Consider the following 18,024-nt stretch of genomic DNA (forward strand, 5'->3'; position numbering starts at 1 on the left):
TAAAATCTTTTCACTGGCTACCAGTACAGGCCCATTCATTATTTAAATTGTGCTCCTTGACTTTTGGGATTTTTCAAGGTACAACTACATTATATCTAACCATTGGGTTTTTTTTGTTGTTTTTTTTTTGGGGGGAGGGGTTCCATCATGGTCCATCCATTAGGACTCATTGCATTAATTATTTAACTTTACCTTTTCCTTCTACAATAAGTATCAAATATAGTTTTACTCTAATTTATTCTTACCAAGTGGTAAAGATTTGGAACACCCTATCCGTAACGCTCATATCAATTCTAATTATTATTTCTATAGCGCTAAAAGTTGGACGCAGCTCTGTACATTAAACATGCAAGAGACGATCTGAGCTTACAACGATCTAATTATGAAATGGTGAATCGGTATAAGCTGCTCAAGTGGGGAAATGCAAAGGGATGAAAGGATAGAAGACTACAGAGGGAATGAGAGAGAAAGAAAATGATGGTGCTTTGAAAAAGTAGATTTTCTGCTAGAGATGGAGTCGGCAGTAGAGGAGAGGGGTACAGATTACCTAAGATTTAGAAAGCAACTTTGGACACAATATCTTTCATTTTGAGTGTATTGTTCTGTGGATCTAGAAAAGGCCCTAACTGTTCCCTCTGTTCCTCTTTGAGACTGGCTTGATATTTAGCTGCTTTTCTCCACTGAATGGCTGCTCTTTCTCTTAATGCTCCATCCTCTTCCCATGCTCTCTGCAGGTGGTGCTTGCATGGTACCACTACCTCTCTGCAGTTTCTGTTCTAGTTTGCTGAGTGCTATGTGTCCCTGCCCCCACGCTGGCTTGAGGTTTTGCCTGATGCGATTCCTATCTCTGTGGTATGGGTCTCGCTTTGTGCTGGCTTAGTTTGCTGGTTGCCTTATTTGGTAAAGCAATGGAGCAGTGTTTTGAAAAAGGAAGTGCAAAGGGATTATTTCCCACTCACTCCGGCTCTGTTTTCAAAACAAAAATGAGAATATATGGGAATCTGCTAGACTGAGCTGGAGGAAGGGGTATGTCACGAGCATGCATTGCCAATTAACTCTTTCTTTCTTTCTTCCTTGACTGTATGAAAAGTGAGAATTAGCTGCCAGAAGACCACATTGGCCTCACTTTTTTTAATGAGGCAGGAGAACAGCTGATAAATGCTGGCTGATCTTTTGAGTAAATTTAGAAAAAGTTCAAGGTAACGTGGCTACTTGCCTGTTTCAGGCAATCTACAGTTTTACAAATTTTCTACTGCAGTGTATTTTGTAGAGCAGGGATGCCCACACTTTTTGGGCTTGCGAGCTACTTTTAAAATGATCTACCAACATAAAATTTTTAGAAAACACAAAGCACACTGTACGCAGATAAAATGTTAATTACCATTTATATTCCGGGGGTTTTCAGAGAGGTCAAGGCAGATGACTCTAAGCAATGTCACCTCAGTAACAACCATACAAAAAAAGACAAATATACCCCCTCCCTTTTTACTAAACCGCGATAGCGGTGTTTAGAGCAGGGAGCGCTGCTTTCAACGCTCATAGGCTCCCTGCGCTAAAAACCGCTATTGTGGTTTAATAAAAGGGGGGCCATAGTGCAAAATATAAACACCAGATATAAATTCTCAAAATGGCCACATTTTGATCACTAAATTGAAAATGAACTCATTTTTCCTACCTTTGTCTAGTCATTATTTAAATCTTGTTGGTCCCAGGCTCTGGTTGTCTTTTGATAACTTGCTTGCCAGGGTCTCCTTCTTTCTCCGTGCTAACCGTCCATCTTCTATTTCTGTCCTCCCCTTCTGTTTCCCTTCCCTCCCCTGGAAGTCTGGCATTTTTCCTTTTTTTTGTCTCCAGCCACAGATCCACCTTTTCTCAACTACCCTTTCATCCAGCATCTCTCCCTCTTTCCCCACCACCCCAGGGTCCACCATCTCTCCCTTTCTTTTCCCAACTACCCTCCTATCTAGTATCTTTATCCCCCCATCCACACCATCCCTTGTGTCCAACTTGTCTCCCTTTCTGTTCCTTCCCTCTCTAAATCCCATTGTCCACCATCTCTCTCCCACTCCTCTTGTTTTTAAACCTATTTCTTCCCCCAAAGTCCGGCATATGTACATCTCTTTGAACCCCCCCATCCCTCCCTCCCTTCTACACCAGGGCCCTCCTCCCCCAAAGACCTGCACCGTCCGTCGTCCCCCCCCCCGAAGGCCTGCACCACCACACATGAAGGCCTGTGTGTTCCTCCCTGACCTCCTGTACATCCATTTACCTAATTTTAGCAGGGAGCAGCCTGCAGAGAGGATCGCTAGTACTTTAGCGATCCTTGCAGGTTGCCATAGGCCGCGGGAGCTGTCGCCCCTCTGCCGCGGTCTCACCCCTCCTCTGACATCAGAGGCAGGAACGTGGCAGAGGGAAGTCAGTTCCCGAGGCCTATGGCAACCTGCAAGGATTGCTAAAGTACTGGCGATCCTCTCTGCAGGCTGCTCCCCTGCTAAAATTAGGTAAAGGGATGCGCGGGAGGTCAGAGAAAAAGCCGGACAGCACAGAAGGGAAATTGCATGGCTCCGCTATCGACTGGGGTTGCCTGAGCGATCAACCGGTCAATCATGATCGATGTATTGGGCATCCCTGTTGTAGAGACTCTCTCTAGTTAAAACATTGCTACACTTGAAATTGCTGTCAGATCATAAAAAGAAGATTATCCCTTTATCCGTAGTCCTTCAGGTGCTTTGCCCATTGTCTATGTGATCTGGACAAGAGTTTGGTCTGTTTCCCTTGTTAACCTAGTTGGCCTGCATTGTAATAGCCACTTTGATTCCCATTTTGAAAGGCAGTATATTCAGCTCAATTAAACACCCCTCCCTCCCTTGACATAAACATAGGAGGAGGAAGGGGGAATTCTCAACACTGAAGGCTGCCTGGGACTAGGAGGAGAACAATAATGGGCTCATGGACAAATATGAACAGGAGCAAGTTCATGAAGGACATGGGGTACTCGGATACATTTGTTACAAGGAGTTTAAATATAATGTTTAAAGTACAGGGATGAATGAGTTGCTTCTCAGAATCAGGCCCATGAAGGTAGCAGAAATGCAACAGCTCATCTTGAGGACTTCTGAGAACAAACTATCTGATTCTGGATGCATACAAGTTCAGGCACTGCTGTTCAGAAAACTGCAGTCATGAAGAGTAGAAATCAGACAGTGGGTTGAATTGTTAAATTCCTGTGCTTATTAAAGGCCTTGCAGTTTGTCCAAATACCCTTTTTCCTTTCAGCTCCCACCTATCCCAGGCAAAAGAGAACGAAGGACGTTTTTCTGGTTAATTAGGGATTTAGAAAAAAAGGAGTAACTCGGTACCTAGTACAGTAAATGATTAACATTATTCCCCTTGCAAGCCATTGATTGACCAGCATATACATCAAATACATTTGAAAGACTTACTAGATAAAATATCCCTGACTTCCTTAGCAACTGTATGTAACCAAGTAATAATAGAATGAAGACGGCAGTCTAGCTGGTCTTGGATGGAGTGCCATGTATGGTATCAGCTGTTTGGTGGGAGGCTGTATGTGTACGCTCCGTATAGAGAGTGCCTGGCTCAGAGGTAGACAATTTGTAGAAGACAAACCCAATCCTGACTCTCTAAGGAGGCGCAGGGTCACACAGAGGACCCTGGAGTTAACTGTTGGAGCTGATAGAGACCTTAGGCAGAGTTGAAGCTGAAAAAATGACTGGGAGCATGGAACCAATTAAGGCAACAGATAGATGTTGCTTAAAATTGATAGCCTCAAGAACCAATTTTCATCTAAGGTGAGTCCCTGAATAAGCTGAAAATACTATTATGGCGATATTCTAACAATTGATGAAACCAAGGCAGGGGGGTGGCTTGAGACAGTGGATTCATATTGAAAGTCAGAGGCTCAGGAACTTAAGTCAAACTGCTGTGCTGGCCAGACAAAGAATTACTTAGGAAAGCCAGGTCATCCTAAAATAAGCTAAAAGCAAGATTGGCAGGAATCTTGTCTAGACTGGGCAATCTTCCAGATCAGTCTGGGTTCAGTGAATGTCAGGAGTTGAGACCCTTATTTGGATAGCAGGCCATGTTTGAAACATGGTCTTCTTGGCTAAAAGTATCTTATCCACCCACTCACCCCCCTTTTACTAAGCCACAGTAGAGAACATAAGAATTGCCATCTCCGGATCAGACCCTGGGTCCATCAAGTCCGCATGCGGAGGCCCTGCCAGGTCTACCCTGGCATAGTTTTAGTCCCCCTTATCACTATGTGCTTAAGGGAGATGTGCATCTAATTTACCCTTACCCCTATCACTCTATGCCACCGTGGCCTGGGGTGCTAAATGTTCTGACTCTTGTACCGTGAGCTGCTGTGAGAGGTTGCAGCAGCCATGAGGAGGCAGGAGCAAGAGGGCTGCTCTCCTGCCACCAGGCACCTCGGTAGGCCCGGGGGAGGGAGGATTATAGAGTTGGGAAAGAGATTAAAGGGTTGGTGCCTGGAGAGGGGTGAGAACCTTGGCTATGGGTTAGGGCAGGGGTCTTAAAGTCCCTTCTTGAGGGCTGCAATCCAGTTGGGTTTTCAGGATTTCCCCAGTGAATATGCATGAGATATATGTGCATGCATTGCTTTCAATGCATATTCATTGGGGAAATCCTGAAAACCCAACTGGATTGTGGCCCTCAAGGAGGGACTTTGAGATCCCTGGATTAGGGGGAGGGGCAAGGGAGGGAGAGAAAGATAGAAGTGTAGAGGCCTGCGAGGGATTGGAGGGGAGAGAAACTTCACCTTGCGGCTCTTTGTAAATCTTGGGTCAAACATTTTGGATAAATTGGCTCTTTGCTATAAAAAGGTTGCCGACCCCTGCACTATAAATGAAATAATTTTTTTTTTTTATATGGTGGAGGGAGATCATGTCCCATATATAGACTGCCACCTTCCTGTTGGCACCTGAGCCAATGGCTGCCTAGGCACTAACAGGATTTTTAAAAATTTTACTATAGGATCCGTGACGTAGAAAACTCTCAAACCATGCAGTAGATCAACTAAGTCAAGTGCAGAGGAATGGTCGAACTGTAATAAGACAGCTTTCTGACCCTTCCTTAGCAAAGAATGTAAAAACAGCCTCACTGAGTTGGACCATTTTTTTTTTTTTTTTAACATTTATATCCCACTTATCCAAGGTCTATGTGGGCTACAGCATCACATTCATAGATTAAAACTGTACAAGCACGCCATGACATGAAATGTTTCTACCCTCTGCCAATATAACTGCAATTACTGTCTCTGTACTATATTTATGAAATCCAGATGTTAAATCTTTCCAAATAGGACTCCAACTGCAACGCAATTAAACCATCTACTATTTTTCACTGGGTTTTACTAAACTGCGGAAGAGTTTCTTACTAAATGTTCTGATGCTCATAGGAAATGAATGAGCATCTGAGCATTTATCTCACCAGCCCGCAATAAGACACACTTCCGTGGTTTATTAAAAGGAGCCCTTTTTGTAAACAGTGGGCTAGAAGCTCTCAGTGATATGTTTTTAACTATAGGTGTCAAAATAAAATTTCCAGAATACTTAGAGAAAGATCCTCCGAAAAATGACTCTGGAGCTTCTTTAATTAGATGAGCTGAGCATCTAAAATGAACTGTATTTACTTAGCAGAGATTTTAATGTGGAAACATTACCTGTGTTATCTAATAGCAAATGGTCTTCACTTTGGTGGTACTTTTTACTTTGACTGGGAGTATTTCACTGACTTCACTTGTGCCTACTGCTATTGCTCTGAGATACTGGAACTTGCCAGACAAGGGACTGGGGCCAGTGAAGAGAGTTTTTTGCAGTCTCAACAATCACTTGCAACAAGATGAAAAAAAAAACCAAAACCCAGCTTCAAAGCCTAGGAGATTTCTGTCCATTCTTGATTTTGACTGCTGAGTTTCATTCTGATTTTAAAGTTAGTGATGCTTTCTGATATGCACATGATGGTGGCTGCTTTGTAGATAATTTTAAAATTTATCATCTGCTTTTTCATTCATTCAAGGCAGGTTGCAATTGTCATTTTGTCTAGCATTCATTCTGGTATACAATTTTATGATTATAGACAGTATTGTAATTCTAATTGAGGTTGAGGTATACATAGAAACATGATGGCAGATAAAGGCCAAATGGCCCATCCAGTCTGTCCATCCATAGTAACCATTATCTCTTCCTCTCCCTATTGGCTAAGACTTAACACTTGGTTATAGAAACATAGTCAACTTTCATTAATCATCTTAAATACCAAAATATATACGTATATAGGTAATCACTTCACAATAGAGCAGGAAAATAAATTATTTACATTGTCCAACGTGACACGGACAAGAGGACATGGTTTGAAGCTAAGGGGGGACAAGTCCAGGACAAATGCCAGGAAGTTCTGCTTCACGCAGCGAGTGGTAGACGCCTGGAATGCTCTCCCAAAGGAGGTTATTAAGGAATCCACTGTGCTGGGATTCAAAGGCAAATTAGATGCACATCTCCTTACGAGAGGCATAGAGGGATATGGGTGACTAAAACTACATCAGGTGTATACCTGACTGGGCCTCCGCGTGTGCGGATCGCTGGTCTCGATGGACCATGGGTCTGATCCGGAGATGGCAGTTCTTATGTTCTTAATATTATATGTGCTTAATAGTGAATGCTCAGACCCATAACTATAACCCAGTGAAAATTCACGGAGTAGCTGTGTATAGAGACCATCATAATGTGTTCACAGTCTCTCCCACCAATAACCATAGAACATTTGTTCTAATAACACCATTAACTCCTCAATAGGAAACAGACGACTTCTCTTGGTATTTAGTGGTAATATGGCCATCACAGCTGTTCCGGGCACTTCCTTAATCACCATAATTGAACTGATGTAGTTCCCCTCGGAGTGATGTCATTCATGACATATGCAGTGGGGGAGTACTTTAGAGGGTGTGGTCTGCTGATGCGTAACGCGATGCCAGTAGCGTTCTGTATGCTGGACGGAGGAGTTTTCTTTCCCGGTAAGCTGTAGGCAAGAATTAAAAGTAGTATCAACAGTATGATAGTAGTTAATACAACATTATGAGTTTGTGCATTTTGTGAACATTGAGTGCATGATTAGGATTGTTTTGTCTTTGTAGTACCCCTCCTGAAAAAGCCAACCGGTGAAACCTAGGTTGAGGGGTCGGTAAAAATGTATCAGTTCAGTTATAGTGATTAAGGAAGTGCCTGGAGCAGCTGTGATGGCCATATTACCACCATATACCAAGATAAGTTGTCTCTGTTTCCTATTGAGGAGTTATTGGTGTTGTTAGAACAAATGTTCTATGGTTATTGGTGGGAGAGACTGAACACGCTATGATGGTCTCTGTACACAGCTACTCCGTGAATTTTCACTGGGTTATAGTTGTGGGTCTGAGTGTTCACTATTAAACACATATAATATTGTGAAGTGATTACCTATATACGTATATATTTTGGTATTTAAGGTGATTAATGAAAGTTGAGATATTGTATATTGCCTTTTATTATTATTAAAGTTCCCTTGTATAGTGAGTTCTATAGAAACATAGTAACATGATGGCAGATAAAGACCAAATGGCCCATCCAGTCTGCCCATCTGCAACATCCACTATCTCCTCCTCTCCCTATTGGCTAAGGCTCTTTATACCTGCATTGTGATGTCATAGTGCTATGTTCTTCAACCTTTTTACACCTATAGACCGGCAGAAATAAAATAATTATTTTGTGGACCGGAATCGGTCTGCGGACTAGCGGTTGAAGAACACTTGGCTAAGTCGTGGGCCAGACCCCGCCTATCTCCACCTAATCTCTACCCCAGACCCTGCCCCCATAATAGTACTAATTGTAACACTATTTTTTCCATTTATTTTTCACAGATACACAATATAATCTTATTAACAACACATAATGGTTAACCACAAAATTAAACTACACAAAGCACACTGACAGCAGATGTAAATTCTCAAAATTGACATAATTCAATTACTAAATTCAAAAATAAAATCATTCCCCCCTACCTTTGTTGTCTCCCTCCCTCCATGATATGCCTTACCTTCTGGCCTGCTCCCTCTTCCTTATTGATGCAGTGCAAAGCTGCAGGCAGCGGCTCCTTGTGCATCCCGTGCTTCATCTGGAAGCCTTCCCTCTGACGTTGCAACGTCAGAGAGAAGGCTTCCAGTTCAGGTGCAGGATGCGCATGGGAGCCACTGCCCGTGGCTTTGTGCACTGAATCAGTCAGGAAGAGGGAGCTGGCTCGAAGATAAGGGCGCATCGATCGCACCGTGGACCGGCGGTTGAAGAACACTGTTTTGGGCATGATGTACGTGCTGGCCCTGTGAACCGGCAGGAAATTTCTGTAGACCGGCACCAGTCCACGGACCGGTGGTTGAAGAACACTGTCCGAGCTTTATGATTACAGAAACATGAAGGCAGATAAAGGCGAAATGGCTCATCCAGTCTGCCCATCCTCAGTAACCATTATCTCTTCCTCTCTCTGAGATCCCATGTGCCTATCCCAAGCTTTTTTGAATTCAGACAGTCTCTGTGTCCACCACCTCTACCGGGAGACTATTCCACGCATTTACCATCCTTTCTGATATATAGATAGATAGAAAGGTTTGTAATATTAGCGAAGTAGTGTGAGCACTGTAAAGTCTATAAGCTAGCCTGGCCTGTTCCATGTAGCTTGTGGAAAGGTCTAGCACATTCTTTATCAGTGGAGAGAGTCCATGCTCTATAGAGCTTACTCTCATTCAAATCCAGCAGTACTATAGAACATAAGCAATGCCTCTGCTGGGTCAGACCTAAGGTCCATCGTGCCAATTAGTAAACTTTTATGCAGCAGTTTGAGCCACAAATAATCTGCTATAGGATCAGCAGTTCTGTATCTGGGATTATCTGACTGCTGCTTGAATATCCTTTTTTGCTCTGAAAACAAAATATAAATGGGACAGGAATAATGAATGAGCGCTCCCAATGTCTGCTTTATTAAATACCTCTTGTAACATCTTCCACTTCAGAGGAAGGAGGCCACCCGTGATTGACATCATCTCTGTATACCCAAGTGCTCTTCTGCATGAAACATGAAAAGCAAAGCTATAAATTTACATAATTAGAACTGTAAGTAGGGTGATAATTAAGGTTTGTAAATGCCACCTTGATCTTGTGACTTGCCTTGAAGCCAGCTCCGCACAAAGTAAACTAGGACAGTCTGTATGGTTAACACTGGTTCCTGGATGCAGGGCCCTCAACTGGTACAGATGCATGACAGCAGACAACTGTTCACTTGTTCTGGGAATATCCTTTGCATAAGAATTTAGACTGCATAACAGGGAAGTCCTGGATTGTAAGCTCCATGGAGCAGAGATCTGCTTTTGTCTGTACAGCGCTATGCTCACCTTTTAGTACTGCCTATAATAATAATAATAACAACTTTATATTTCTATACTGCAAATACCCAAAAATTTCTAGGCGGTTCATAGAGTAAGAAGGACTGGACATTCCAGTGATAATACAAAGCAATCAGAAAGGCAATACAATATTTCAATGATGAAAAAATACACTATGGAACTATAACATAGTTGTCAATCAAGAACAAATAGGTCTTAACCGATTTTCTTTTTTTTTTTTTTTTTTTTTTTATTCTTTATTTATCATTTTAAAAATTTTAACAAAATCAAAACATTTTGTACAGAAAGATTGTCAGATTGATCACAAAATAATAAGTAAATTATTAACATAAAAAGAACAAAATTCAAATCGGACAATCTCAAGTCCTCAATAATTATGTGATCCAAGATATATATAAGAGTGAACTTTTAAGGAAATCAATTATAAATTCTATATAATAAAGAACAGTATCATGTGTCTGACTTGAGGAATTATTCTATTACCAAGTCCAACAATTACTTAGTTGTTATTGTGGTAGTTGTTATTATACCCTCTTTTTCCAGACGTTTCAGTGTCAGAAAAGCTGTAAGTTGAGATGGCTCAAAAAACACATACTTATTATCTCGATATCTTACTATACATTTACATGGGAAACGTAAAAAGAAAATGCCACCCAGCTGTGTAACTCCTGCTTTCAACAAAAGAAACTGACGTCTACGATTCTGAGTTTCTCTGCTAACATCTGGAAACATTTGAATTTTCAAACCCAGAAACTCCTTACTCTTGTTCCTAAAGAACATTTTCAAAATCCAATCTTTATCCGGCAACAATGCCACAGATAGTATAAGAGTTGCTGGTTTAACCAAATCTTTATCTGATGTTTCCAAAATTGCTGTCAAATTTTGTTGAAGGTCTTGTGTTTCCTGTCTCTTATCCTCCGAATGTTGACCCCTTACATTCATAGGCAAATAATATACTCGAGTGAGAGGAGGCAATGATTCCTCAGGAATATTAAATATCTCCATGAAGTACCTTTTTATCATCTCTCTCGGGTTTACTGATAAGATTTTAGGAAAATTTAACAGTCGTAGGTTATTAGTCCGATAGTTATTTTCCATAATTTCCAATTTTTTTCTAATACTTTGATTATCTTGTATTATTGTAGATTGAACTTGTTTAATCATTTTCACTTCATTTTCGATACCTCCCAATTTTTCTTTGACATTAGAAATTTCCTGTTTATTTTCCTCTATTGTCTGTTTTTGAATTTTTATATTCTTTTCACCTTCTTTAATTTGTTTAGTTAGTGAGTCTCCCAGTTTGGAAACTAAGTCCCAAATTGAATCAAGAGTCACTTCAGCTGGTTTCTCATATTTAAAGAAAGTCTCATGTAAAGTTAGGGAAGACTCACCTTGACTGCCTTCTGTCTGTTGGTCTGGACTTTTTTCTCCTTCTGCTCTATCCGCTGGAACCATCTCTGGACTTAACAAAGCCATAGAGACTTCACCTTGCTGGCTCCCTGATGTTACAGCCTCATGATCAAAGAGTGCTGCTACTTCTGGCCCACTCCTTTCACATGGGGAACTAGCACTCAGCGGTGGGGGAGGTGGACTCCTCTGGTCGGGGCTCAGTGTGGTATCCAGCCCAAGGACTTCCGATCCGGCGTCACTCCATGTCGCAGAGTCCAGCGGGCGATTCCCCGAACCTACTGTCTCCCTCTGAAGACGCTGAAGAAAATGTTCAATTGAAGCGAGAGGGGGGTGTTCAAGACGTCGTGAGGCTGCAGCGGCGCTCTTACCCCGTCTCTTCGGCATCGTGACTGACAAATAGTCTGATCGCTGTTGAAATATAAACAATCGTGCCCTCAGCGTCTCACCAGTCACTGATACAAATCAAATCATATATCCTGGATCTGAAGATCTCCTGTATTCGTTCCTATATTCCAATAGGCAAATCAATAATCTCCCCCTTTGGCCACGCCCTGCGGCCGCGCGGCTGCGGCCGCAACCGCGGCGGCGTTCTGTTTTTAAATTGTTGGAGACGGACCCGGTGACGTCAGGGGTCCGTCTCTGAAGATGCCTGCTAGGAACCAGTGGAAAAAAGCAGAACCGCTGCTACAGGAAGCCAGGGAGAGAGGCACAATCCCCTCAGATGAAAAGCTCCGATGCAGGAGATCTCCCGAGTCTCCCGCGGCGGCGTTCTGTTTTTAAATTGTTGGAGACGGACCCGGTGACGTCAGGGGTCCGTCTCTGAAGATGCCTGCTAGGAACCAGTGGAAAAAAGCAGAACCGCTGCTACAGGAAGCCAGGGAGAGAGGCACAATCCCCTCAGATGAAAAGCTCAGATGCAGGAGATCTCCCGAGTCTCCCGCGGCGGCGTTCTGTTTTTAAATTGTTGGAGACGGACCCGGTGACGTCAGGGGTCCGTCTCTGAAGATGCCTGCTAGGAACCAGTGGAAAAAAGCAGAACCGCTGCTACAGGAAGCCAGGGAGAGAGGCACAATCCCCTCAGATGAAAAGCTCCGATGCAGGAGATCTCCCCCCGATTTTCTAAAAGTGCAACAAGATGCAGATTGTTGAATCAGATCATCTAGCCATAGTTGAACTTTACCTGCTTGATAAGCCCAAAGATCGATCAAAATACTTTTTGTAATGGCAATTTTTAGGATTAGGAAAAATGAATAGACCAGAACATCGAGAAGGTCGTCAAACAGTACAGTTCAAAATGAGAGAAGAGATATAACGGAGCTAATCCAAATAACATTTTATAACAAAGACAAGCGAATTTAAAAAGTACTCTTGCTTCCATTGGCAACCAGTGCAGCTGACGGTAGTAAGGGATGACATGTTTCTGGTTTTTTAATCCGAAAATTAAACAGACCACTGTATTTTGGATTAATCTTAATCTTCCTATAATGGTTTTATAGGCTCCCAGATAGATTATATTGCAGTAGTCAAGAATGGACTAATAACCTTTTGATGGAACGCAATTTCCATAATGCAAAGAAACATTTCTTAACAAGCATATCGGTATGTTCCCCCAAGGTTAAATGGTGGTCAAGTATGACTCCTAAAATTTTTAAAGACGAGACTATTAGATATTCTTGTCCTCTTATATAAAGAGTTTTATCATTGGGACTAGCCAAGACAAATCTGTTTTTTTTCAGTGTTTAATTTCAACTTAAATTCAATAGTCCATTGTTCAATCTGATTTAGAATAAAAGTGATCTGGTTTTTTATTTCAGTAGTAAAAGAAATAACATTTAAGCTTTGTTAAAGATTGGCCAAGGAAGCAACATAGATGTTAAAAAAAGTGGGTGATAATGATGAGGTACCTCACAAGGGTTACTCCAAGAATTGGAATAATAACCATTGCGAAAAACTTGATACGATCTTTTCCCCAAAAAACCCTGAAACCAATCTCAAACTTTCCTAGAGATTCCCATAGCATCCAAACAACCCAAAAGAATCTCATGATCAACCAAGTCAAAAGCGCTACTAAGATCAAGTTGAAGTATTAGTGCGCTAGTGCCTTGGCTGAATAAAGAATGAATATGATCAATCAGAGAGGCTCCAAGCCTTGTCTAAAACCAGATTGATGAACATGAAGAATGTGAAATTGTTCTAGATGTTTAACTAATTCTAAGTTGACCAGGCCTTCCATAATCAAAATGTAACTCAGGGGTGGGGTGATGGCAGGACAGCAAGAACCTACATCCCTAAAGGTTGCTCTGAAAGTGTACATGAAGAGTGAATGTTGCTTAGGAATTCCATCATTTGCAGTATATCTGCTGGTTCCATTTTATCACGTATACTTGCTATTTATAAATGCTTTGACCCGGCTGTTTATATCCCGTGTTATGAGACTTGAGCCCTGCTTTCTTCCACCTTGGCTCAGGAGTGCACTGCCTAGACTTGGCGTATTTGTCCCTATACTGTAGAAGGCCGGGGATATTAATGAGCCAGGCAGGGATGCATTGGAAATGTTTGATTTTCTTTATGTATACTGAAAGGATTCTGTTTTTGTACTAGACTGCCTCTTCAGGCTTTGCCCAATGAATCGCTACTCGGCTCAGAAGCAGTTCTGGAAAGCAGCAAAACCAGGTGCCAACAGTACAACTGACACCGTACTTCTAAACAAACTCCATGTAAGTGTCATTGCTCCACACTTAGATTCCTGCTTATGCTTTCAGGCAATATGCAATATGTAGAAATAAAACAAAAGCATAAAGGAATAAAATAATACCTTTTTTATTGGACTAACTTAATGTAGTTTATCATTAGCTTTCTCAGATGAGAAATAAGCAACTGTTGACAAAATCAGTATATATAAGGGAAACGTGAAAGCATTTCAGTGGTAATTGGAGATAAAGAGGTGACTAAACAGTTTAAATTTCTTAGTAGTGGGGAAAAAAGCCAAGGTCTTTGTTAAGTAGGACACAGAGAGGTGACGAGGCAGATCTGAGGAAGAAGGGGTTACCTTCAAAAGCTACAGATAGCGTAGTTGGTTTCAAGAAAGGCTTGGCTAGTTTCCTGGAGGAAAAGTCCATAGTCTGTTATTGAGAGAGACATGGGGGAAGCCATTGCTTGCCCTGGATTGGTAGCAAGGAATATTGCTACTCCTTGGGTTTTGGCCAGGTACTAGGAACCTGGATTGGCCACCATGAGAAAAGGCTACTGGGCTTGATGGACCATTGGCCTGTCCCAGTAAGGCTATTCTTATGGCAGTATTAGCTCCGATGCTCATAGAATTCATTTGAGTGTCAGAGCTAATACCGCTGCATTTAGCAATTTTTTTAAAAAAAAGCCTAACACGGCTTCGTAAAAGGTATTAATTTTTTTCCTTTATGTTTTTGTTTTATTTCTACATATTACCTTGAAGAGTGGACTAACGTGGCCACCTCAGCATTTCACTAAAGTCTTTCACAAACATCCACCTTAGTCTGAAAATAGAAGGCGACCCAAACTGAACCTGCACCTGAAATTAACTGCAATGTTTCAGCTGAAACTGGTATGTCGCAGCCCCCCTCTGACCATAAGCTCTGCCCTCCCACCACCTGTAAGCCTTCCAGGGCCCAACTTAGAAACCCTGGTGGTCTAATGGCTTAGTCAAGGTAGGTACAATTCTCAGTTGCTACTACCCACATCCGCTCCGCAGTCATCCGTCTTGCAAAAACTTCCATGGGAGGGTGAGCTCTTCTGGATCACTTCCTCTTTCCTGCCTTCAGTCATTGCATAGTAAGAGGAGGTAGCCCTAGTACCTCCTTTGCAATCCTGGGCCTAACTGTTGATTTGAGCTCCATGAGACTTCAGTTCACATAGCGGTTGGAAGCCAGCTGGCAGAGGATGTGGCCAGTCTGCAGCTCCTCTTGTGGCATAGTTGTGGGGGAAAGACAGAAGAAGCTGGGGAGTGTGTATAGTAGTGGAGGTAGAGCAATTGAGAGGGAATTTGTAGGAAGGTGCAGGCTTGGGGGAGGAGAGATTCCTTTGGGGAAAACAGAACTGGAGACTTTACCGTGAGTTAGGGAGCATGAAGTGGTGGAGGCAGTATTCTAGAAAGAAGAGAGAGAACAGGTTTCTTGTTTAAGGTTTGTCATCCTGCCAAATCTACAAGAGGTGATTTACAAAATGTCAAAGGAGAGGGATGAAACCAAAGAATAAAGCACAGTGAGCCTCCAAGAGAGTTTGTACTTGGACTTTAATGGGTTGTGTATCGGTGAAACGCCTGCATCAGGGATCATCGATCTCAGTAATGCAATCAGGGTAGTGTCCTTGATTCTACCAGCAGGCAATACCACCATACAAAGTGAAAGCAGTGTTGAAAAAACACTGCCAAGGCTCAAGAGCCTGAAACGGGAGTGTCTGTCACAGCCTTTCAAGTCTTTCATTAAAATTTGGCTCCAGACCTGTTGTGCTTTGTTTGCTTTACAAAATGGAAGTAACTCCAAAATCAAAAGGAAAATATTAAAACTGGCACAGAACAGGTGATGCTACGGTCAACCTTGGGGGTTAGCCCCCAAGAAAAGATCTGGGTGTCATTGTAGACAATAAGATGAAACCTGCCCAATGTGTGGCGGCTGCCAAAAAAGCAAACAGGATGTTAGGAATTATTTTAAAAAAGGGATGGTTAACAAGACTAAGAATGTCATAATGCCCCTGTATCGCTCCATGGTGTGACCTCACCTGGTGTATTGCATTCAATTCTTGTCTCCTTATCTCAAGAAAGATATAGCGGCGTTAGAAGAGGTTCAAAGAAGAGCAACCAAGCTGATAAAGGGGATGGAAGTCCTCTCGTATGAGGCAAGATTAAAGAGGTTAGGGCTCTTCAGCTTGGAAAATAGACGGCTGAGTGGAGATATGACTGAAGTCTACAAAATCCTGAGTGGAGTAGAACGGGTACAAGTGGATCGATTTTTCACTCTGTCCAAAATTACAGAGACTAGAGGACACTCAATGAAGTTATAGGGAAATACTCTTAAAACCAATAGGAGGAAATTTTTTTTCACTCAGAGAATAGTTAAGCTCTGGAACGCGTTGCCAGAGGATGTGGTAAGAGCGGATAGTGAAGCTGGTTTTAAGAAAGGTTTGGACAAGTTCCTGGAGTAAGTGTCTATAGTCTGTTATTGAGAAAGACACGGGGGAAGCCACTGCTTGCCCTGTATTGGTAGCATGGAATATTGCTACACCTTGGGTTTTGGCCAGGTACTAGTGACCTGGATTGGCCACCGTGAGAACAGGCTGCTTGGCTTGATGGACCTTTGGTCTGACCCAGTAAGGCTATTCTTATGTTCTTATGAATAGAGAGGGATGAGGATGGGGAAGGAGAAAACCAGGGGACAGAATAATGCTGAGAAGAAACAGGAAACAGCAAAACTTGGGGGCTGAATCTGCCAAGGCTGAAGGGGGAAATTCTTATATTTTGCACAGAATTAAAAATTTTTAAGCAGATTTCCCCCAGGAATATAGGCAATGGGTAATATGTAGAGAAAGGTATCTCCTAGTAATGCCTCTGTATGATTTATGGCACTACTTCATACTGAGTTCTGTACAACAAATGTTGAAGTAACCTATCGGTGCCCACGTACTGTTGAAACTGGTGACTGCGAAACACTTCCTGAGAAAAGGCTTCAGGTATTAACAGCACTTCTGAAGGTAATGGATGGACGCTCTGAGGCTTGTCTCAGCTAAAACCAGAGCTTGAAATCTCAAATTGTATGGTAATCGCACCAGTGATCTGTATTTTTCAGCTTTTCTTCTGTGTCTGTTTTGGTTTCTGACCAGAGATGGGAGTTTTAAAATCTATTTACAGTAGGGCACTCTGCCTAAAAGGTCATAGTTTTTAAAGTTTATGCTTTTGAAGGGATCTGGTATTTTATTAAAATCTTAGTTTGGGATTGAGAGGTTGACATCGGGTCAAGCATCCAGACGAAGTGCCTGAGTTTCTCGTGGAACTGGTGACCCTGCTATGTAGAAATATCTGACCCTGGCATCTGGTAATGAGGTTTCTTTCAGAGCAGTCACATGGTCTGGGAGTGATATCATAAGAATAGCCTTACTGGGTCAGACCAATGGTCCATCAAGCCTACTAGCCTGTTCTCAGGGTGGCTAATCCAGGTCACTAGTACCTGGCCAAAACCCAAGGAGTAGCAACATTCCATGCTACCGATCCAGGGCAAGCAGTGGCTTCCCCCTTGTCTTTCTCAATAACAGACTATGGATTTTTCCTCCAGGAAATTGTCCAAACCTTTCTTAAAACCAGCTTCACTATCCGCTCTTACCACAACCTCTGGCAATGCGTTCCAGAGCTTAACTATTCTTTGAGTGAAAAAAATTCCTCCTATTGGTTTTAAAAGTTTTTCCCTGTAACTTCGAGTGTCCCCTGGTCTTTGTAATTTTTGATGGAGTGAAAAATCGATCCACTTGTACACATTCTACTCCGCTCAGGATTTTGTAGACTTCAATCATATCTCCCCAGATCCTGAGTGAAGTAGAACAGGTACAAGTGGATCGATTTTTCACTCCATCAAAAATTACAAAGACCAGGGGACACTTGATGAAGTTACAGAGAAATACTTTTAAAACCAATAGGAAGAAATATTATTTCACTCAAAGAATAATTAACCTGCAGTGTATGGTTGATTGGGTAATGCTTGAATTTGTGAGGTGCAGGAAGCAAGGTTGAGGGAATCGGTGATGGCATGGGGATATAGCAGTAGAGGGAGGACTATTTCTGTTCCTTTTATAAATGGTGTTATGAAGCCTTGCATGTCTTTTCTATCTTTCAGCATGCAGCAGATTTGGAAAAGAAACAAAATGAGACGGAGAGCAAGAAGCTTCTGGGAACAGTTATCCAGTATGGTAATGTGATCCAGGTTTGTACCTCTTGCTCAATTCCATGAGAGTCTAAGACCAGTGGTGTAGCGAGGATGGGAAGCGTCCGGGGAGGTGGCACTGCACAAGCTCCCCTTCCCTTCCCCTGTTTAGCTAACTTTCTGCCTGTGCCAGCGTCTGCTCTCCTTCTGACATTGCGGGACCTGGAAGTAACATCAGAAGGAGCAGCAAGGCTTGTGCTAGCAGCA

The 18,024-nt window shown here is 42.3% G+C and overlaps 1 protein-coding gene across 8 annotated transcripts in view; it reads left to right on the plus strand.

The window, feature by feature from the left end:
• Positions 1-18,024, plus strand: part of ITPR1 (inositol 1,4,5-trisphosphate receptor type 1) — a 234,033-nt gene that overhangs the window by 37,394 nt on the left and 178,615 nt on the right. For 7 of the 8 annotated variants that reach the window (XM_033925743.1, XM_033925747.1, XM_033925746.1 and 4 more), the window contains exons 4-5: positions 13,478-13,593; positions 17,731-17,817. In XM_033925743.1, the coding sequence (XP_033781634.1) occupies positions 13,478-13,593; positions 17,731-17,817 (203 nt within the window). Of the gene's footprint in view, positions 1-13,477; positions 13,594-14,415; positions 14,457-17,730; positions 17,818-18,024 lie in introns of those variants that run through there. The other variant, XM_033925751.1, reaches the window with a different exon arrangement.

This window comes from Geotrypetes seraphini, chromosome 17 (assembly GCF_902459505.1).
Source record: "Geotrypetes seraphini chromosome 17, aGeoSer1.1, whole genome shotgun sequence".
Taxonomy (NCBI): domain Eukaryota; kingdom Metazoa; phylum Chordata; class Amphibia; order Gymnophiona; family Dermophiidae; genus Geotrypetes; species Geotrypetes seraphini.